The sequence below is a fragment of the Gambusia affinis genome, linkage group LG14, assembly GCF_019740435.1.
Source record: "Gambusia affinis linkage group LG14, SWU_Gaff_1.0, whole genome shotgun sequence".
NCBI classification, from domain to species: domain Eukaryota; kingdom Metazoa; phylum Chordata; class Actinopteri; order Cyprinodontiformes; family Poeciliidae; genus Gambusia; species Gambusia affinis.
Genome location: NC_057881.1, coordinates 22,000,004 through 22,022,134, shown reverse-complemented (window position 1 = coordinate 22,022,134; position 22,131 = coordinate 22,000,004). Strand labels below are relative to the sequence as shown.

Here is a 22,131-nt window from a genome sequence, read left to right as displayed (position 1 = left end):
TCTTATTTCTTGAGCTACGTCACGGCTATTTTCATTGCGCCTGAACTTCCCATGAGCCTCTTAGGATAAACTGCACCGTCAACATGAGGTCAATGGAGGCGGGGTCACGCTGAATAAGGAAGCGGGCCTCTGATTGGTCAGCAGAGGAGGGGAACAAATCAAACCAGGGAGCAGAGAAAGAGGGAGAGAGAGAGTGATTGAATGGGACAGAGAGTTACAAGATGGGAAGGGGTTGGAGTGAAATGGTTGGGGGCTGAAGGGTAGTGAAGGGAGTGTGAGGGGGGGGGCAATAAAAGAGAGAGAGGTGGCAGCAGATGGAGCGCTGCACAGCCTGAAACACTTTGACCAGGGACAGGCAGAATGTACGTCTGCCTGCGTCTGCCTGCGGTCAAACTCACATCCAGGAGGGACTGAGTGTGGGATAATAACTGTGAAGCGTCTTTCATGTCCTCTGGATTGGATGCTGAGAGCAGTAATCCTCTCGGGAGGGGAAAAGAGAGAGAAAAAGAGGCTGGGTACGGGGCAGAGAGCACGAGGAAGAAGAGGGAACTCTTCAGTGTGATTGAAGGGCAGGTGCAAGCAGATCTCTGGTGCACACATGAAGTTTTGGTCCTGTCGTATGTGAGCGACAGAAGGACATTTTTGTTTATTTAGTTTCACCTTCTTCCTGTTTGTCTTTTTTTCTTCTTCTTCGTCTTGTTTGAGAGGAACAAAGTGTCCTGTTTTTTGGGGTTTTCTTTCCAAAGGAGTGTAAGGGTTGATAGCTGAGGGACCGTCTATGGTGAAGATGAGTCTGGACGCCGTACAGGTGATGAGCGGACAGGTGAAGGAGCTCAAAGTTTCCCCTTCGTCCAACGGAGACGCCAGAGGCTCCTGGGAGGGCAAAGAGGAGTTCGACCCCAACCAGCTGGAGCTGACCACCAAACCGAAGCCGGTGAGTGTCACATACCGCGGTCGCAGTTCGGATTGGATCCTGTTCTGAGACGATCAGAACTCTGAAGCGCTACTTTCTGCAGGTAACGGTTTGAACGCACATGTACACCTGCCATCATGGTTTGTCTTAAATGGCGGCGGTTGGATGTTAAGGCCGGGAATCGGCACATTGTGTATCAGTGAATGTGCAGGTGTCAGTGACGGCCTCCTACTCCGTTACAAACCCACCGCCAGTGGAATTTCAGACGGGCACATTCAGACGTTTACGTTAACGCGTGACCAGTTGTTGGGCTTCTCAAACGTCACGTTTACAGGTTCAGGTCTGCAATCAGCAAATTTGTTGCATTTTTTCCCCCACTTTATAACACTTATAGCCTTAAATGATTTTTGGTAAAGAGCACTAAGGAAGTTGAAATTAAATTTGATGACTTCATTACTTTTCATACCTCAACAAATATGTGTTTCCTTCTCACAAGAATAAAATGAATCTATGTAAATATTAACTAATAAAATACCCTGTCTCCCTTCAATGAACTGATTCAATCTAAAGTTCTTTAATTGTTTCATTTTATTCTGAAATATTTTTCCCATTTGTAGGCTTTTATGTTTTACAAAATAAAGGTAAACACAATGCTAACCTCAATTATTTTTAAATATAATGGTTAATTTATGCAATGCAATTTTAACAATTCAAAAGGAAATAGACAGATTAGTTAGAATTTATTGTAAATCTCCTAAACAGCTACCTGACAGTTGTATAATTTTTTATGAATGTGAAAAAGAAATTATTTTTAGTTAAAAAGGAAAACCTTCTCAGTTATATCAATCAATCAATCAAACTTTATTTGTATAGCACATTTCAGCAGCAAGGCATTTCAAAGTGCTTTACATCAAATCAAACACAAAATACAATGCAACATAGAATCAACAATAAAAACACAACATCAATAAATTTGCAATTGATTACGTTTCGAATACAACTCTAAACAAGTGGGTTTTTAGTTGAGATTTAAAGGAAGTCAGTGTTTCAGCTGTTTTACAGTTTTCTGGAAGTTTGTTCCAGATTTTTGGTGCATAGATGCTAAATGCCGCTTCTCCTCGTTTGGTTCTGGTTCTGGGGATGCAGAGCAGACCAGAACCAGAAGACCTGAGAGTTCTGGAAGGTTGATACAACAGCAGCAGATCTTTAATGTATTGTGGTGCTAAACCATTCAGTGATTTATAAACTAACAACAGTATTTTAAAGTCTATTCTTTGAGCTACTATATAATATCAACTAAATATACAAACTTTATTTCAACAGTATTAAGTGGTCTGCTGTAGTGTTGTGATTGAGTTCTGCCTAACTCTCTCACCAACAATCATTTTACAGATTCTTTATCATTTCCCCCAGGACTTCAGAGCAGGCTTATTTCCACAAACTGTTGTCAAGCTAACAGCAGTTAGCTCCAAATCAGGATTTTTGCAAAGCTGTAATAATATTCAACAGTAGAAGAAGAATAGTTCTTTCATTAATTTCTGACTGGGCACACAAATCAACCAAAAGGTATTTAATAAGCATGTTTCTTGCTCGGTTAAAGGTCCTTAAACAGAAAGATGTTTACTAAGATGCTAGGCTAACGTTAGCTTGTTTCTCTCTTTTGATCACTTAATTCTTTGACTTGTAAAATGTTTCCTTTGTAACTTCCAGCTTGTAGACAAAACTTACAGAAAGACGTTCAGCTATTCTATATATTCAGCACATTATTGTCAATATGGTGTAATTATTATGACCAGGTCAGGTCAGGTCTCTCCCACATGTCTGTCATCATGCTAACTGTCTTTGCTAACTTTCAAAATGGTTACCACCCAAATTTTTAGCAGTAATTTTACTTGTAGAGCCACTTAGTGAGAAAATATAAAGATGATTTTTGATTTTTTGAAAAGCTGTCTTTGGTGGAAGCTGTGAACTAGAGGAAGCTTCAGTCACAGTCCTGAGAACCTTCAGGGAAGTGAAGCTGCTACCCACAGGTTAGCACGGGGAGCTGAAGTGTCACAGCCAAGGGCTTAGGGCTGTTTTTGGCTTTGAAAGATATCAACATACTGAACAGGATGTACTGTAGTCTGTAGCACTTTTTGAGTCCAAGGGAATAAACCTCTAAGTCGCCTCTGGGCGACTCTGACAGGGATTCACTGCAGTCCTGTTGCTGGTTTCATAAGCATGAAGCAGAAGAATAACAAATAAGTGTAGACAATAAAATGCAAAGTGAAGCTAAAAGAAACTAAATGCTGAGTAATCTCTGCTGGGTGAGGATTAGTGTATTTTCAGATCAACATGTAGGCCCACTGATGATTGTGCTAAAATATAAAACAAGATATTATTGTATAACACCACTTTCAAATTCACAGCAGCAGCAGCACAGATATATTAATGCCACTCTGTCATACAGTGTATACATAACAGCATCAGATACCTAACAAAAAGCTCAATTTCAGATTGTATTACATAAACAGAATTAAATATCTTAAATTTCCAAAAATGTTACATAGGTACTCGCATCTAACCTATCTTGCATGTAAATAATTGCGACAGGCACATCAAAACAACAACAAAAAGACAACATAAATAAACTAATGGCTCAACAGTTTGAATATACACTGCTCAGAGGGTAATAGTTTGTTTCATTATATTTTGAAGAGCTTCTTCAAAGGCACAGCAGTAAAATAGGTTTTATGGGTGAGACTGTAGGTACATTTAAAAACCAACAAGCTCTTATGTCTACAAAGTTTAGTATTTTCACTAAGCTGACTTCCCAGAACACCCAAAGCCTTAAATTCAACGAAACATTTAAAGCACTAACTAATGGAAACTCTTAAAAGGTAGTTTTCTAATTTTCTTCAACAGTTAGATGTACTGTAGCACCAGTGCTAGCTAGTAAACAAGCAGGTAGCAGAAACAACAGACTGAGATTCAGTTTTAGCTAGGTTTATAACTCTTCTCTTATGTAACAGTCCTATAGACAAATAAACTCAAAGTGTTGCTATTATGAAATAGCAGCTCATAATGTTATACCTCCTTTGTGTGTCAAACCAATATGCAAACAGATGTCTTTTTTGCTTACAGAAAACACTAAATTTGGATCTATTGTTGTCCACACTCCTTCAGTTACTTTACTTTAGGCAGATACCTGACTTGAGCCTTGCTAGCCCAGTGTTAGCTTTGCATTACGCAGTTGATATTGTTACCTCTGAGTCTTTTTGGCTTTGATTTTAAATGTTCCCTGTAATTAGGAAATTATTATGTCTCCATATGAGCTGTATCAATGGAAGCTACGCTGCTTGCTGTTATCTCTGGGGACAGTTTTCCTTTATGATAAACCTCTTGCCTTCTGGGCACAGAGTCATGTTACGGTGGTCTATGAATAAAACACTTCCAAAGCAAGGTACGCTATAATCAGTAAAAGGATCACACTGCCAGGCGTCCCAGTTTAGATCCGACATTTATCAGTGGTCTAACACTGTTTACTGTAGGATTTCTGTCATTCATTGGCCAACAAGATGTTTTTGTTTTGATTTTTTTCAAAGAACAACACAACTCGGGTCAGATTTCAGAGCGACATCGCTGTTTAGTGGCAGTGTGTGCAGTCACACGCCAGCGTTGCCATGTCTGCCAAGACTTGGACAGGCTGCACCATCACTGGCCTTTACCTTATCTATAAATAACCGCAGTCTGCACTCACCCGGCTACTTTCTGCTCATACTCTCACCTTTTCACTCCCCTTCTACACTCCAGAATCTTTCTGGAAGTTTGTGTCTTTGGTATGCAAAAAGAAGAAGAAGAAGAAGAAAAAAAGATGAGTCAATGACCAGGATGGATTAAACACAGATGTCACAAAAGATCTGAGAGGTTTCATATCATGAGAACAGGGTTGGCTTTAACTGTTGGGAAAAAGACTAAAAAGCAAACAAAAAAATGTTCCCAATTTGCACATATAGTCACCCTCTATCAGGGATTGTCAGCTAGCATTGAAGTCAGAGTGGGTTTCTGTGAAGAAGAGTCCCACGGCTGATGAATTCCCTCTGGGGTAGAGGAGCCCCGCTGGGGGAGAGGGCAGGCAGTTAACACTTCCAGTATCAAATCACAGCAAAGAACCGGACTCCGGCTCGGCCGTCACTCCCAGACTGTGTGACATGTTATTCATAGAGCCAACCGACTCTGGCAGATAAACTGCACCAAAGGATTCCTACGTCCCGCTAATCAGTCGCAAACCACAGTGTCATCTCTGAGGGTGACTTCACCTCCTCTCACTCTAAAAGCTGGAGTTATCTGCAGGAAATAGCGAAAAGTAAACATCCAGACATCTTCTAATAATAAAAGCAATAATAAATGTGCAAGCTTCCTTCTGCTGAATAAAAACAAACTGTCGTTCTGCTAAGGTGACAGGCAGACGGGCCCGGAAGGTGGAGGGAGCCGTGTTCTTCGTAAGTATGTCCCGTCATCACGCTGTGTCTGAGCGAGCATCCGTGACGACCTTTCACCCCTGCGTGTTTAACCTCCTGTGTGACGGCTGCATGATCGCACACGAACCCTTGCTACTAACCGACCACTTGACCCGATTCATCGTCACGTGTGTTGTGCTGATGTCACACTCTGAGCTAATGAAGCCTGGAATGTGTGTGTGTGTGCCTGTGTGTCATTATGGGTGGACGCCTGTCAAAATGGCAACAATGGAGCACATGCATTGGCTTTCAAAGAAAAAACCTCAATTATTTAGGTAAATTTATGGATGAACAAAAATGAGGCGTGATTTGATCTGAAAGCTGCTAATACAAAAATGACTATCAGTAAATATGACCCGTCTTTGAGAATTAAAACTACAGCTGTTCTGTGATGGCCTCAGTGGGTCGTTACAGAATATTAAGAAACATACCATGCATAATTCTGTCACAATAAGCAATAAAATCTACTTACAAAATGTTAGATTCACCCCAAACTGTTTATATTTCTCTTTTCACGGTAAACAGAATCACAACTGCTCACTGATTTTTGCTCTAAACACTTTGTTGTACCCAAAAACGCTTTTAATTAGCTGTAGTAAAACTTGGCTAAATACAGCAAGTGTTTTCAAATTAAGACTCACCTAGATCCTCTTTTTATTGCTGAAAATAGACTGTATATATATATATAATTGAGCCCAAAATAAGATCACACTCGAGGCCTTTCATTTGACAAGGAAAATGTGCAAAAAATAATTTGAAGTTCCTACAAAAATAAATCTGATTCTAATAGTTCGTGCTTGTTTTATTGTTGAGTTGCTATAAATAAAGGGTAACGTTTTTGGTGATTGTAGTTTTAAAATATTTATATTGTTTTGCCCTCCGTATCCATGTATGTTTGAGCTTTTTTTTGTTTGTTTGTTTGTTTTTGGCCCAGCTGACAACAGGTTTGACCACCACTGTAATGAATCAGATAATTGCATGATGAGTCGCAGCAGGCTTCATAATCTTCATTTGCATGCTTGCGACAGTTTTCTCCATCTAGACTGATCCCTCTCTTGCTGTTTCCTTAGTGTAAGGAGGAGTGAACTTTTACATCAGTCCCTTGCCAGGCGCATGTTCTTGTACCAAAGCCTGTAGCATGAGTAGCTGAGTTATTTAAATGGAGTGTCTCTGGAGTGACTTTTTATTTAGCAGCAGTTTTGTCTGTTTTTTCTGTTTGAGACCAGAGGTAGAAAATACATACATCAGAGTAGCGACCTTTATTGCGATGCTACATTAATTTGGTGTTGGTGAATCCGGTGACGACGTCTTTCGAAAGATTGTTTTGCAGCAATTCAGTTTTATTCATGTAGCTCCAATTCACAACAAATGTCTCGAAGAGGTACTTTGCAAAAAAAAAAAAAAAAAAAAAAATCATTCAAATTTTTTCATACATACATTCCAATTGACCCTAGTGATAAAACGGTGCAGCAAGCTCAGATGATTACTCAAATAGAGTAGTTTAAAAAGTTTCCATCTCAGGAAACCCAGCAGGTTATAGCAGGGAGTGACTTGCAGCCGTCACTCCCGATGGACCAGCAGAAAGCGACAGCAGGAAATCACCTGAAACTTGCAGCAGAACCTGGAACCAGATGTGAAAGCAATTGGGCCAAACACACAACTCTGTGGAACTCCACAAGTAATGAAGATCTAGAGTTCAGATGAACAAACTGTAATCTGTCGGACAGGTGAAACTCAAACCGGCCAGCTCTGCAAAACGTAGAGAAACAATCAGAAGCTCTCTATAGTCACTCACTGCAGCAGACACCTGGCTATGCTGGCATTAAGGAAAATTAGTGACATTTTACAAAGACTAACGGCTCTTATAACAGGTAAATAAATTGGTTTTCATATTCACCTGTTATTCCTTAAAATGGAGCGTTTTGCACCTTACAGTTTATGTTTAGGTTTTGCTCAGATGTGTCCTGTCGAGGCCTCGTCTGTGTGTTGCCAGGTATGTGGGCAACATGTCAGCGGCGGCCGCGCGGCGACGGATCATAGCTAAATGCATCAGCAGCAGCTCAGCGCTCTCCCCGGATCGCGCTGAAACACAAGCGTGCAGATGCCTCCACACAGAGTCCCTCTCCTCACTATGGCAACACTCTGCTGTTTACCGACAAGTAGATCAGAGCAGTGCAGTTTTCTGCTTCCTGTTAGGATGAAACCCAAGTAGTAGCCACAGGAAGACGGCTGAAATTCAGCTTTACAACATAGCTGTTGGTAACAAGTATATTAAAATGAGAACAGCTACCTCAAGTTTTTTGTTAACTTCTGATTCCTTTTTTTTTTCTTTTGTTGATCTTAAATCAACAGGAAAATGATAAAAACAGTAGGGTTTATGATGATTTAATTTATTAATGGGGGGAAAAAAATTTGTCCATTCCAAACTGGCTTTATATGCAAAAGTAAAAATCTTTGAATCGTAATAAGACCAAGCTGACGTTGAGTATTGGGGCTAATTGTAGATTTGGTTTAATTCAGCCACTTTGGAGGTTTTCCAGCATGAACAGCCTGTTTAAAATTAATCTCACGGCATTTTAATTGAATTTTAGTTCTGCCTTGGACGAGGCCACTCATAAGCCTTTAGCTCAATTGTCCAGTAAAATCTGGCTAATCTCCAGTAAATTATAATATTTGAAAACTTGTATTTACTGAAGTTATCTTTCTCACTGCGCTTTATTTATAATAATACCTCCTCCTTAAAAAATAATAAAAATAATAATAATAATAATAAAGGATGTTTACACATAATGGTTGCTCCAGTGGGTTGCCCACTGGAAGTGTAGCACCATTTTCCAAGTGAAAGAAAAGATGTTACAGCTTTCCTCTGACGTAACAGATTGGACGTGTGAACCGTTGACAACACACACACACACACACGCACACACACACACATACACACACACACACACACTGTGAGGCAAAGTCAAACAAGCACCACCACCAGTGTTCACCCAGTGGGTGCAGCTGTGGGCACTAATGCCTGCTGCCCTGGCAGGAATGTTGCTCTCACCCTCCAAACAGCAGCGTAAACACACTCATCAGGTAACACCAGGACAGAACGGCGTCCTGATCTTTCCTCCAGAGTCCATGGAAGGACAGGGATTTAGGAAGATTATTCGAGATAAACGCAAATGAAACGCTTACTTGGTGGCGATTGTAGGTTTACAAAAACATACAGAGATGTGCAGCCGGATTTTGACACAACTGCACATTTAAAACGATCCAGGTGTCTCCAGAGGGATCATCAGATCTGTGTGTTCCTTCTATATGTGGCATTTTTTTAAAATTCTAATTTTCTCTACATGCCACCCAAATTGTGCTTCCAAGTTTTAACAAAGAAAAACTTCACTTTTTCTTTTTTTTTTGTTTGTTTGTTTGTTTGTAAAATTTAGACATTTGCATGAGTTCTACTTTTATTTTGTTCCTCCAATAATAAATAGTTTTTGTCATGCAGGTTTAACTTTACACATTATCATTCTTGGAATAATTAAAACATTTTTGACATAGTAACAGTCACATTTTACTGCTCATAGCAACGTTTTGCCACGCCTGGTCCTGGAGCAAGAGACAGATGGCAGGAGATTTTTGACTGAATCGAAAGGCAAAACGTTTGATTCACTGGTTGATCTACATTCATATCATCACGGTCACAAGGTTTGGCTAACAACCGAATGAACAGGATTGAAGATACAATCAACCAAAATAAGTTTCTGTCTTCAGATAATTTGGTCTAGAAAGGGTTCATAAGGATGTAAAATTTCCCCTAATTTCTTCTGCCATGTATTATAAAATTGATGGATTGATTTTGTTCTTCTCCTTTTAGGTCGATTCTCAAATTCACTCCACTCTCAACCCAGGTCTCTGTTTTCCTTCAGCCAAAGCCAGAGAACGCCGTGACGGTGGCCGTCTCTTCCCGGGTCTTGTTTCGGACCGAGCGGGAGCAGAAGGTGTTCGAGCAGAAAGGCGTGGAGGAATACCTGAGATACCAGATCGAGCACGAGAACGAGCCCTTCGCGCCGGGACCCGCTTTTCCTTTCGTCAAGGTTAAAGATCTGCACGGATCTGTGTGGTGTGATGGTGTTTGAGTTGAACTTCTTCCAGGGTGACTGTTTCCAACGCCCCTCTGACAGGCTCTGGAGGTGGTCAACGCTCGCCTGAGGGAGCTTTACCCCGAGAGTGAAGAACTGTTTGACATCGTCTTGGTGACGTACAACCACGCTCATGTTGGGATCCGGCTCATCAACACCATCAATCACCACAGTAAGTTCCACAAAGATGAACATTAATTTGAGGTTTTTTATTTATTATTATTATTATTATTATTATTATTATTATTATTATTATTTGACAAACCATAATCAACATAGTAGCTTTTACTGTTTAGTGACAACAGTTAGCTAATCATCTCACTGCGCATGTCGCATCCTACTTTTTAAATATAGGAAAAAAATGATCACATTTTCTGATCTTCTGGTCACTACAGCAGCAGATAACTATAAAAGTTTCCATATGCATTTATCTTATTGCAAATAAGAGGTTACACTCTGTTTCTGCTTTTGTCAAAAGAGTTATTTACTTTCAAGCTAGGTGGAGTTTGGAAATCTTGGAGCTGGAAATGGAGGAACTGCCTTTCTTGTGAACAAGGGAGTGTCTTTCTTACTATTTCAAACACATAGTAGATAACAGGAAATGTTGTTACACTGGGAATATGGGAAGGGCCCAAAAGCAGGTTAGCACAAAGGAAGCCATGGATCAGGAACAACAAACACATTCTTCTTGCCAAAAAGCTAAATTAAAAAAAGAAAAAGCAGCAGAGGCAGGAAACCAAAAAAATACATAGCTGAGAGTAGGAAAAACACGTTTCAGAGCAATAACTTCCTCAGGAGTAGGAGGATGCTGCTGAAGGTGAGCTGGACACAAAGTTTTCTCATGCTATGCTGTGATCAGTGACATGCAGTCAGGGGAGGCAGAGCCTCACCTATTAGTATGGAAAAATAATATTTAATGATAAAATTATTTATATTGCTATTTTCACCGTGTGGTTTGTACTATAAAGTACCTATTTTTCATTTAGTTTAGCCAATTCAAATGCTCGGAAGCAAAAGCCGGTGAGACAGCAGTGAGCTGAACCTCACCTGGGATTGATCTGCTGTGCAACTCTCTCAATGTAGTTTGTGATTAAGGGTTAGGGGTTAAGATTAGGTTTGGGTCTTAGGGTCATTATCCATTCGTTATCTTCCGTTTAATCTGTTATCTGCCAATCATGGCAGACAGACCCAGACGTCTCTCTCCCCAGCCACTCGGCTCACTTCCTCAGAGGGAATTCCAAGGAATATCCCAACCAGGAGAGCAACATATTCCCTCCAGCCGGTCCCGGGTTTTCCTTTGGGTCTCTTCCTGGATGAAGATGCCGAACCAGATGCCCGGGTCATCTCAACTGAATCCTCTAGATGTGGAGGAGCCAGAAAGGAAATCAAATCAAGGTCTAAGAGTGGTGAGGGCCTGTGAACATGGACTGGATTTGTCCTGTTTCCACTGTGTCCATCCATCAGTCCATCCCTCGTCTTTTCCCACTTGATTGAGGACTCTTTGGGCACAGAGTGGGGTTAGACCCAGTCCATCACAGGTCAACTCATAGACAGACAGGCCAATCAATCAAGTGTTAGAGGTTCATTAAACCTCACATGCATATATGTTTGGACTGTGTGAAAGAGCTTGATACCTGGTGAGAACCCAGGCATGCAGACGGAGAACAAACTCTGTGCGAAAAAGATGCTAGGTCAGGTTTTTATCCCAGGAACTTCATGCTGCAAGGCAACAGGGCAACCAGCTGTGCTGCTCTGCTGGGATGGATCCGGATACCAGATCTGAACATTGCACACACAACGATCAATGGAACGTACTTTTTTCTCTGGACTGTGGGAGAAAACTAGAGGAACTTGAATCAAATCCACAGGGAGAACATGAAAAGTCCTCACGCTACAGCCGAGGCTTTCTTGACCGCGGCAACCTGAATTTAGAGCCATCTGTCTTCCCGTCAACTTCGACCAGTTTCTCTGTCCCTGTTAAAGAGAACATGGACCACCACATGTTTCCGTTTCCAGTTGTCAAAAATATCTCAATCCTCATATCTTCACAATTCTAGATGAGGAGGAGCTCTGTCACTTACCATCCTGGAAATATACAAGTTAAGTATGTGACAGATTCCAAGGGGCACAAACACTATGTTGGGTACATTTCAGATGATCCAAAGGTTGAGTACTGAAGCTGACGCAAGTTGTGCTCAGAGATAAACAGCGGAGTGTATGGACAGCTGAGTGACTGGATCCTTCCCAGGGAAAATCTCAGACCTTCTGGTGACACTCTCCGCTCAGACCACTTCCTGTTCAGCTCCTCTAATGTTTTCAGATCCGCGGACCTTCAGGCCGGGTCGACTTCAGGATTACGTCCCGCGGGATGGAAGAATAATCCAAGAGGCCCGAAAGACAAACAGCAACGAGCAAAAGCAACGCACGGCTTCGCGAACGTTTTCACGTTTGATGTCCTTCTGGTGGCTCCCTTTGCGAAGAAGCGCATGCATCAATGCAATGACCTCTGACCTTCCCTTAGCAACAGTTTCTTCTCTTAATCCTGAAATGAATCCAAACCTCCAGGAGAACGTGATGCATAATCTGCTTGCAGTAAAGATTTCATGTGGTTTGGAAGAGCATAAATGTGGGATTTATGTAAGCGTTTCCCAAGAAAACCTACACGTGGAACCACGGAACGGATCCTGTGAGAGACGAACATAAACATCTAAAAGTTGGTCTTCATTAAGGCCACAGTGTGTCTTTGTTGTCCTGCTCATTTCCTGCTTTGATATGATAATGTTTTAGATCCTCTGAGCCAGAAAAATGAATCCAAGATGAATGATCTGAAAACATTCATGCAGCCAGGAAACAAAAAAATAATAATAACTCCTTTGAGTCCACCGCTCTGTGATGAAATAAACTGGCTGTAATGACTTAGATTCTATATTTATTTAATCTTTTTAGTAATGCTTAATTTTATGAATGTTTTTTTTTTTAGGTTTTTATCATTGATATTATTATTATACAACCACAAAACCAGAGAGCTGTTATCCTGCATGCAGGGCCAAGGTGAAAGAGGTTGGACACTTTTCTTCAAACGTAACCATTGTGGAGCAGTTGAGGCAGGAAGTAGTGAAAAAATCTTCCTATTAAACTGTTAAAATATGAACAAATAGCTCTGTCTGCATTTAAACCTCTTGAAGTTACACATTTTTAAATATCTTCTTACATTGATGTATGTTTCGGCACCATGCAGATGAAACAGCTGATTTGGTTGATAGAATCATGTTTCAGCAGCGCCTGTGATCTTCAAGGTTGTTTCTACAGCCTGCGACATGAAAACGTTTGACTCGCGCTCGAGATTTAAAAACATGAGAAGTTCTGTGGTGATAGACTAAAACAAAATAAAGGGGTTTCCGGGGATATGTATTATTATTATTATTATTTTTTTTTAGATCTAAATTAAATATAAATGTAAAAGCAGTAGACAGATTACAGCGCAGTTACAAAGTATCTAATTTCCAAAGTGGTTTCGTCACAAATGCGTGAATGTTTTTCTGTCATTTATTTAGGGAGGATTATAAGATTAAACGGTATTTATTTGGTGTTTTATTGAAAATAATCCACGAGAGTAAGATTTGCTTTTGGAGTTTTTTTTTTGTTTGTTTTTTTTTTACACTTCAGCAACTTTTCTACATGTATATTTATTATTTCTGAAGTTTGGATGGCGTATTTAACATGTCATGTTTTGTATTTCTAAAGGTGTTTTTGCAAATTTTTTTCAAACTCAAAAAGCCAGTTTATGATTTAGTACAAATACACTTCTCTAACCTGAGGGGTAATATCAGAACTGTGTTCACATGGCCTAGTCAAAGTCCAGACCTAAATCTTATTGAGAATGCATGGCTAATGCTATCCACTCTGAGAGAGCTTAAAGTTACAGGATATAATATTCTTTATCAATGCACTGTGATTATGACCATATCCAGTCATATCTCCACCCTCATTGACCTTCTGTCACATTACGTAACATTTCTCTGCTTTCTGCCTCTTTCTGAACCTTCTGCTCCTCCTAACGTCTTCTAAAACATTCCTCCTGACCTTCCTGTCCATCTCTCCCACTCTGCTCTCGCGAATATCCTCTCATTCCACCGGGGAGAGCAGATAGGATCTAGAATCGTGGATCTAGTTACTCCCTATCAGTGTTCTCCCGTCGTTCTCCACATGCCGTGTCTGCTCTGCTCTTTCCATCGAACCGCAGCAGCGAGTTAAGTCCCTGCAAGACTAAATCAATCAATCAATCAATCAATCAATCAAAATAAATGCAAACAGACACTTTGGACACTGTCCATCTTTTAAGCGTTTGTAAGTTGATCCATGTCTCCTGAGATGACTTATTTCCATTTCAGCTTCTGTCCCAAACACAGACTCAGTCCTTACAGCCCTGTTGTTCAGCAGCATTTCATATTAACAACCAATAATCCTAAACTTATTGTTATTAAAACGTAATTAAGTTTATAAACTGCTCATTTAAAGAGACTGTATTCTGTAAAATCGACTTTTTGAGCTTCACATCTTGTTATAATGTTATTCCCTCATCTAAAATGTAAATGGAGTGTTGCTTTGATTCTTTCACGAATGTTTTACAAATCATTTAATCTCCCATGGCAACCATTCAGCTGAGCAAAACGCCTGGCTGTCAGAGCTGCAGTTTCCAAACTTCTGAGCGTTCAACCCACCCACTCAGTTCCTCCAGACTAGCCAGGAGCAATTAGCAAACACCAAATTGGTGGAACCGAGTCTTCGCTCTGCTCCTTATATGACCTACTTGTCAGTGAAGCGCTGGTTCAAAGGTTCTTAAAGGGTTAATACAGGAGCGATGTTGTGATGACTTCCTGAAGTTTCAGAAAGAGCAGGAGCTTTTAAAGAGACAGAGACCCAATTTGAAGACGTTGAATCAGGAAATAAAAACTCTCTTATATCATATTTGATATTTATAGAAGTTTTTAAACATAAGGTAACACAGTTACTTAACTATGCTATAAAATGGCCCTTAAACATAACACTGCCCCTTTAAGGAATGCTGACATTCAACTCTACGGCATGCAGTGAAATAAAAAACCTTGCTGCCGTCTGTTGGTCTCGTTCCCAGACTTATTTATCGAGAGGTTCTGTATGACCGGAGGAAGCAGTCCGATTGGCTACCTGAAGGCCTGGCACACCAACCTCTACCTGTCTGCAGACGCTGAGAAAGTCAGGGAGGCGCTGGCTGAAGGTAAGAACACACCACTGCACACAACGAGGTTCTGACGGCCATTTAGTCTGTTAGGTTGATGGTATGATGTTTGGAAGAGACATGGGAAACTTTGCTTTCCAGAAAATAATTCAAATTGTTGTCCATTTAATGTAAAAGATTCGAGGAAAGCTGCATTTTAAGTTACTTGTCTGCTGTAGGTCTGTATTCTACCAGAGCTCTGAAATCAGGAGTAATATAGTCTGACCAAATGTTCTTTTTGTCTTGACTTTAAAAGTCATGAGCAAGAAAAAAGAAAAAGATCAAGATGAAAATATTTTTAAAGCAGTTTTTCTCTCCTTGTGGAACATTGTTCCCCCTAAAACAGAGAATACAAAATTAAAACGAGGATTATGATGTGCAAAATTTTAAAAATGAGTGTTTTTCTAGTATTTCTGACTATAACAAATATATTTCTTCCATTTCAACAACCGACAAAGTGGAAAATATAATTAAATTTTTTTTTTTTTGCTTTTACGTTTTGCTTTTCTTCCCACTTAGATTCTGAAGGGCAAGTGAAAAAATGCCAAGTGATTCTGACAATATTTTATTATTGTTTTTTATTTTCTTTCTTTTAAATGCCTACTAAAGTCCTGACAAAAAGAAGAATTTGGCCCGATTTAGAAAATGGCCGATCAATAAGAAGTTTGCCCATTGCCTTCCAGGGCTTCCGTAGTATTCTGTTTGGTTTAGAGCGGCGGTTTTCAAAGTGTGAGGCGCGCCTCCCCTGGGGGGCGCCAGAGCACTTTAGGGGAGGCGCGGTGCGAGGGAAAAAAATAAACCGGAAAAGCGATCTGCTTGCCGTCTACTGATGTGAGAGAAACGTCTTTTACGCACACGATCATCTCTGTGGTTTTAGGAAAAAGTTGGTACTGTGGGTGCGCGTGGAGCGGGGATCAGTGGAAATGTTTCCCCCCTTAGAGGATGTTTTGGCCAGTGATGTCAGTAACGTTACTGACGTCGGACCACTTTTTTCAGTAATGAGTAATATAACGCGTTGCTATTTCAAATCCAGTAGTCAGACTACAGTTACTTATCAAAATCATTTTTGCGTTACTATCTTCTTTTGTTATTTAATCGTATTTCCTCGACGCGTCTTGTCGAGTGACCGACGTCTCTATGAGACAGAAATATAAACAATGGAGGGAGATGCGCATTTTGTTGGTGAAAAATGGAACTATTTTGAGTTTCTGTCGACAAGTCCGATTATTATAAGCGGCTTTGGGCTTCATTTTTTTTAAAGTCGCTTGAAAATTTTACGAGTTGCTGGTTGCGCCTTTTTGGGCTCGTTTTTGAACGTGAAGTTGCTCATTTGGGTTTGGAAATAAGCAGAGACTCATAATAAATCCCAGAATTTGTCCGTCATTAATGTAGTCTTACTCAGTCTCTCCCTGTCCATCATTTCCAGGATGATCCGTCCCGCTGTGTTTTTAATGTCAAGTTAATATATTACCTCTGAATGACGTCGAGCTTCGCGTTGCGCTCCAGAAAACTGCAAACATCGAGACTAATATGAACAGCGCAATAAACGTGAAAACAACCACGAATGAACGTGTCCGGAGTTGGAAATAGTTATAATGGCAAGTTAGCACCGTTATAATTATTAATATTACTGTAAGTGTCACAAATCTGTGCAACCATCTGAGCTGTGGAGCTGCAGGAGGAGCTCTGTGCGCTGCGCTGACACCAAACGCAGGGCCGTAACGCAGAACCTGGAGGCTGGGGGGAGGGGGGACTTTAAAATCCTTCTTAGAGTTTTCCAGACAACAGAGTAATCAGTAGTCCGATTAAAGTTACTTTTTCAAAGTAACTATGCTATCACTGGGTGGAGTTTTGGGGGGGGGGGACGGGGCGCAGCAGGCATTGTGCTCTTTGGAGGGGGGCTCACCCTTTCATACTTTGAAAACCCCTGGTTTAGAGAGTTAATTCATACGGAAAAATAGTTTCAGTAATATTTGCAAAAGACCTTTTTGTTTACAATAGTTATGCTTTTTTTTTTTTTTTTAAATGTCGTCAATTCCTAAAAGTTTCTGTTCTATTTCTCTAACGCACCGCAAACTGATTTAACTTCCTTCAACCGAGTGCGTGCCCAGTCTGTCCCGTCTCTCTCTGTGTCGGCGCTCAGGCATCGCAGCAGCAACCATGTTCATGCCGGAGAAGCTGACCGAGGTGTCGGAGTCTCAGCTGAGAGTGGCGTTCGACGGCGACGCCGTCCTGTTCTCTGACGAGTCTGAGTGCATCTTCAAGACCCACGGACTGGACAAGTTCTTCGAGCACGAGAAGGAAAACGAGGACAGACTCCTGGATCACGTTTGTAAAACTTTCTCTACAGTTTCCGTCTCTAACATCAGGTTCCCTCTGCAGCAATGTTAATCTCAAAAAAAAAAAAGAATAAAGAAAAGATTGCTGCTTTTTTATGTATTATTTTCATAGAATAATATAATAGATTATTGAGATTGTTTATCTTGTGTGTAAACATTGTGCTTGACTGTAGACTCGGTTTGATTGAGGACCAAAGCTACAACATTCGTTACATTTTCAGCTGCTGGGGTTCACTTTCACACTGTGTCAAATTATCCAAATGGTTTGAAAAACCTCTTCCCCTCCGGGCCTGTGGTGGCGCTGCACCAAGACCTACAGTAACGACACAAAAACCTCAGAAGACACCAAGCACAACTTCCTTCTCGTAAACAAAAATGGAGTAGCGTCAGATTTTAGCGGATGTAGCATTTCTTTTTTTTTCCTTTGGCAAAAGACCATGAGCCATTTCCGCTGCTAGCACTAGACTCTCAGGCTTGTTTTAGTCGTAATTCCCCAGAATGCCTTTGGTGTAGCCCACTTCCTGCTTTTGGAGTGGTTTTGAAATAAAACGTGGTTTTTCAGCCATATGAAAATGTGTGTATTTCGCAAAACTGCAATGGAAACGCTATTTTTTATTTTTTTGCATCATGGCACTTTGTTAACAGCAGCAACATGGTTATTTGTAAACACTCACCGCATCACACAGTTAATCAGAAGTTGAGTTTGTGGTTCGAATGTGTTGAGTCCATAGCTCTTTTGTAAAATGGCCGACTCCAACAAGTATTTACATCCATAATTTCTAATGACTATCGTGAGGAGAAGCCCATTCATGTGCGATTTTAATTGCATTTCGGATGTATTGGAAATGCCGCAATTGCGAAATTGAGTTTTATCGATGCTAGCAGAATATCTACTGTTAGCTTGCGTGATCCCACCTCCCCAAGTGAACTGGACATTCTAGGCAGAGTTTGATTAAAGTGGAATAAACAAGGCTGGAGTGAATGCACCCTAAAAGAATACACAAGATGCAACAAGTTCTCATCTTTCCTACTGCTCTGCAGGGTCCCCTGAAGGGTTTCCTGGAGGTTCTGGGGAAGCTGCAGAAGAAATTCTACGCCAAAGGCCAACGCCTGGACTGTCCCATCCGCACATACCTGGTCACGGCTCGGAGCGCGGCCAGCTCAGGGATCCGGGCACTGAAGACGCTCAGGGCCTGGGGGCTGGAGATCGACGAGGCGCTGTTCCTCGCCGGCGCCCCCAAGGGCCCCATGCTGGAGAAGATCCGGCCACACATCTACTTCGACGACCAGATGTTTCACGTGGAGGGAGCGGCGGAGATGGGCACCGCCGCCGCGCACGTTCCTTATGGGATTGCACAGAAATATAACAGCCAGCAGAAGATGAGCTCAGGAAAGTAAAAAAAGAAAAACTCGACAGCAACAAAGACGGTGGGGGGGTGGGTGTTGGGGGGTGGGGGGAGATATCCTGGAGTGGAAGAGAAGCTTAACTTATACTGTTAAATGTTTGCAAAATGCACTAAGGTCAAGGAGAGGTCTGGAACCCGAGGTGACCAGGAAGCCAACATGAATGTCCCCTGTAGAAGCCAACGCCTTAGTGAGCCGTCTGCTGGGGAGATTTAGGAAATGTTGCCCTGCATAAGACAGCAGGTGTTTCACTGCCACTATAAATGCACTATTTTTCACTCTCCTCCTTGACTTGCTAAGAAAACAAAACCCACCTCTACAAAGATGCAAAGCATCACTGTACGTAAACCCTTCCACCGAATGTTACTGAGCTACAAGCACAAAGCAGAGACTGTTAGATTACATCCAGGGTAAATATAGAACAAATTAGTAGTAATATAGAATGCTGGAAATCATTTTGTAATTTTGATTTCAGAGAAATGTAAAATGTATATATATATATTTGTAAACTACAATGACGTGTTGGGACCACTGTAGATAGAAAAGAAAAAAAAAAAAACAAGTAGTACATTTTCACCAAAAAACAGAAATATTGAGATCAATCTCAAAATTTACTGTCTTTGAAAGTCAAAAAAAAAAAAAAAGAAAATCGCCAGAAATCGCTCAGAAATTCTGGGGTTAAGCACAGAAATCTTCTGGGAAAAGCAGAAAATTTGCTCGCAACATTTTCTCAGAAATGTTTGAGAAAAAAAAGACATCAAAATATCTGCGTTTTAAAAATAAAAAATTTTCAGGTTTTGGAACTCAAACGTCCTCCAAGATTTTTCCAGAAAATGTGTGAGATCAATCTCAAACGTTTTTTCTAGCAAGTCGGTGAAATTTCCCCAAAAAGATTTTTTCTCAAATTTCTGAGATTTTTGAGGCAATATTTTACTTTTCAAACTTTTGCTAAAAATTTGAGATTTTTTGGCAAAAATTTACTCCATTTCTTTTTTCTTTTTTTTGTCTACAATGGCTCTAACATGCTGTCAACTGAATGCAACTTCTCTGGTGTGAGTCCAAAACAACTGTAGAAAGCCATAAGTCTCAGATTGTGCCTTATGAATGGCAGTTATTATTAACCAACCCTGTTTCATATGTAATGTATAATGTATTAAGTATTATTTAATGCAACAGTACTCCTAATCCTTGAACTCTTTCACATTTTCTCACATTACAACCACTAATTTCAAGGAACGCATTAATCAGAGAACCAGCCAAGAGGCCCATGACAGAAATGGAGGAGCTGCAGAGATTCACTGCTCAGTTTGGAGAATTCGTCATTCGCTCCAGGCATCTGCCTTTTACAGAGGAATGAAAAGAAGGCAGCCACTGATGAAAGAAAGCTACGATTAAAGTTGTTAAAAGTTTCCAACAAGCCATGTCGACTGACAGAAACTTTGAAAAGTGCGCTCTGGTCAGATGAACCAAATGTGATAATCAGACGGTATGTGTGAATCTTGGTGGTGGCAGCATCATGCTGTAGAGATCACCGCTCTTTTAGCAGGAACGAGGAAGCAGGTTATGATTGAGAATCTTAAAACCTGTTGTCAGTGATCCCTCCATCCAACCTCGTTGTTGTTTTTCAAAGACAGGTGAGCAAAAACGTCAGTCTCCAGCTGTGTGAAGCTGGTAAATACATACAGCTTTCAATGAAAGGAGGTCCTACAGGTATTGACACATGGCTATATATATTACTCAATTTTAAGGTTTTTATTTGTTGAAACCTCAGATTTTCTTTTCCCCTTTGTTGTTTGTGGTTGCGATGTCACAAAATGCGAAGATGTTGGAAGGCTGTGAATCCTGATGGACATCACTGTGATATGATGGAATGTATTGCTCTGAAAATGTACATTATTGGCCCTTTTCCACTAATATCCACTCAGCACGGTTCGACTCGGTTCTGCGACATTTTCCACGACTAATGTTTTACGTGGGAATGGAAGAGCACGGAGTCGCAACGTTAGAACAACGTCGCTTACTCACTGGCTAGGGGGTAGAGTCACTGGTTGTGACTCCCATACAATATTCCTGCCAATATGGCTGTTTTGTGAAAACTCAAAACATCAACCGAGTGTATTAGGAGTTTCAAGGACAATGGCAGACTTAGCAGAAATGTTCAACAGTTTCCATTGTTGTGTTTTTCTTCTGCACAGATCAGGAGTTTTCAGTCTGTGGGACTGAATATGACGACCATCCACTACAAGTGAACTATGTGCTGTTTAGCCACGCTGAGCTGCTTTGCTAGGTGCTAGTGGAAAAAGGCCGTACAATGCTCCAGATTTTTTAAGCTAGCCTGCTTAGAAAAAAGGTAATTTGTTGGTAGCCTTTAGCCTTAGCTACAGGCCGCTAACATCCTTAAGATTGTCAAGATTTTCCAAAAGGTCTTTTTTTTTCTGAGTGCCTTTAGTTTCAAACAATGCACAAACTTTTCCCACCCAGACTTTAAGTCCTGTCGTATCATTTCTAAGCAAACGTAAACACGATCCAGTCATTAGCATGGTAACGCTTACCAAGCTAGCATCCTCTTTTCACGTCTAAAGCCAAGCTAGGGCTAAGATACAACTGAAGATAAATAGGACTGTTGTCATGATTAGGCTGAATTACTTGAGCGAAGCTGTTTGTCATTATGTAATCACCTCTCATTTGCTATTGGAAGTCAGTTTGAGTTTCGTAATCAAGAAAATCAACTTGATTCACCCCTAACTTTGAAATCGGGACATTGGAAGGTTTTAAAAATCAGTCTGTAGTTAAAGTTTAACCACATATTTGTAGCTTTTTTAGTTATTGTCCAAGTAAGAACAAAACAACCAGCATTTCCTGCTGGTTTTCCACCGTCCATCCAGAACAAGGTTATCCTGAGCGTAGCAGCTTTCTGAGATCTGACCTCTGACTTCCATGGTAAATGGGAACCGTCACACTCGTTTTGTCCCCTGAACATAGCTCGGTATAAAAGCGATAAAACTTTCTGCAGCATTAAATGGGCGAGTGCAACAAAGCACTTAAATGTTATTTGTTTTATCCAAATGTGCGAAAGATCTTACTTGTATTTTGTTGCATTTCAATAAATTTCAAAAACGCATCTCATTGCCACTGGTAGAAGCAATGTTCTGTCCTTCAGCATGACCACATGTGGAACTGACCTGCGAACACACCTGAAGCAAATGACCGGATTCCCTCATCAGCTTTTACTGATGCAGCAGAGCAGAGGCTTGGCAATGAGTCGTTCATAATTAGTTCTAAAAATTGCAGGATAGTAGCTATTGATGAACAGAGTTGTGTTGAAGGATAAAAGCAATGGGGCTAAATGCTCTAGATGATAAATACCAAAGTTATTCTGATAAGTGGAAATTAAAACTATTAATTATGTCCTAGTAAGAAAAAAAATAGTGTATGAATACATGCTTTTAACAGTATGCAGATTTTCACTTGCAGACATATTTAAAAATATCTTTTGATCTATCACATAAATACTCCCTTTCATGTCTTAAGGTTTACGGTTGCAGCTTATAAAAATATGAAAACGTTAAAAGTGTTATGAACACAAAGA

The 22,131-nt window shown here is 40.6% G+C and overlaps 2 protein-coding genes across 2 annotated transcripts in view; both read left to right on the top strand.

Annotated features, from left to right (window-relative positions):
- The window catches only part of LOC122843333, a 705,002-nt gene that overhangs the window by 251,005 nt on the left and 431,866 nt on the right, over window positions 1-22,131 (top strand). The window lies entirely within an intron of this gene.
- On the top strand, window positions 314-21,668 carry nt5c1aa (5'-nucleotidase, cytosolic IAa). Its single transcript, XM_044138002.1, has 7 exons — window positions 314-934; window positions 5,350-5,394; window positions 9,330-9,497; window positions 9,585-9,714; window positions 14,677-14,799; window positions 16,943-17,127; window positions 18,180-21,668. Exons 1-7 carry the CDS (start codon window positions 779-781, stop codon window positions 18,534-18,536), a joined length of 1,164 nt encoding a protein of 387 aa, XP_043993937.1. The 5' UTR covers window positions 314-778; the 3' UTR covers window positions 18,537-21,668.

What these genes read in the sequence shown, in the direction of transcription:
- nt5c1aa (XM_044138002.1), top strand. Translation starts at nt 779, where the DNA reads ATGGTGAAGATGAGTCTGGACGCCGTACAGGTGATGAGCGGACAGGTG. An exon ending in TGACCACCAAACCGAAGCCG is followed by an intron (nt 935 to 5,349) that starts GTGAGTGTCACA and finishes CGTTCTGCTAAG; the next exon opens with GTGACAGGCAGACGGGCCCG. An exon ending in TGGAGGGAGCCGTGTTCTTC is followed by an intron (nt 5,395 to 9,329) that starts GTAAGTATGTCC and finishes GTTTTCCTTCAG; the next exon opens with CCAAAGCCAGAGAACGCCGT.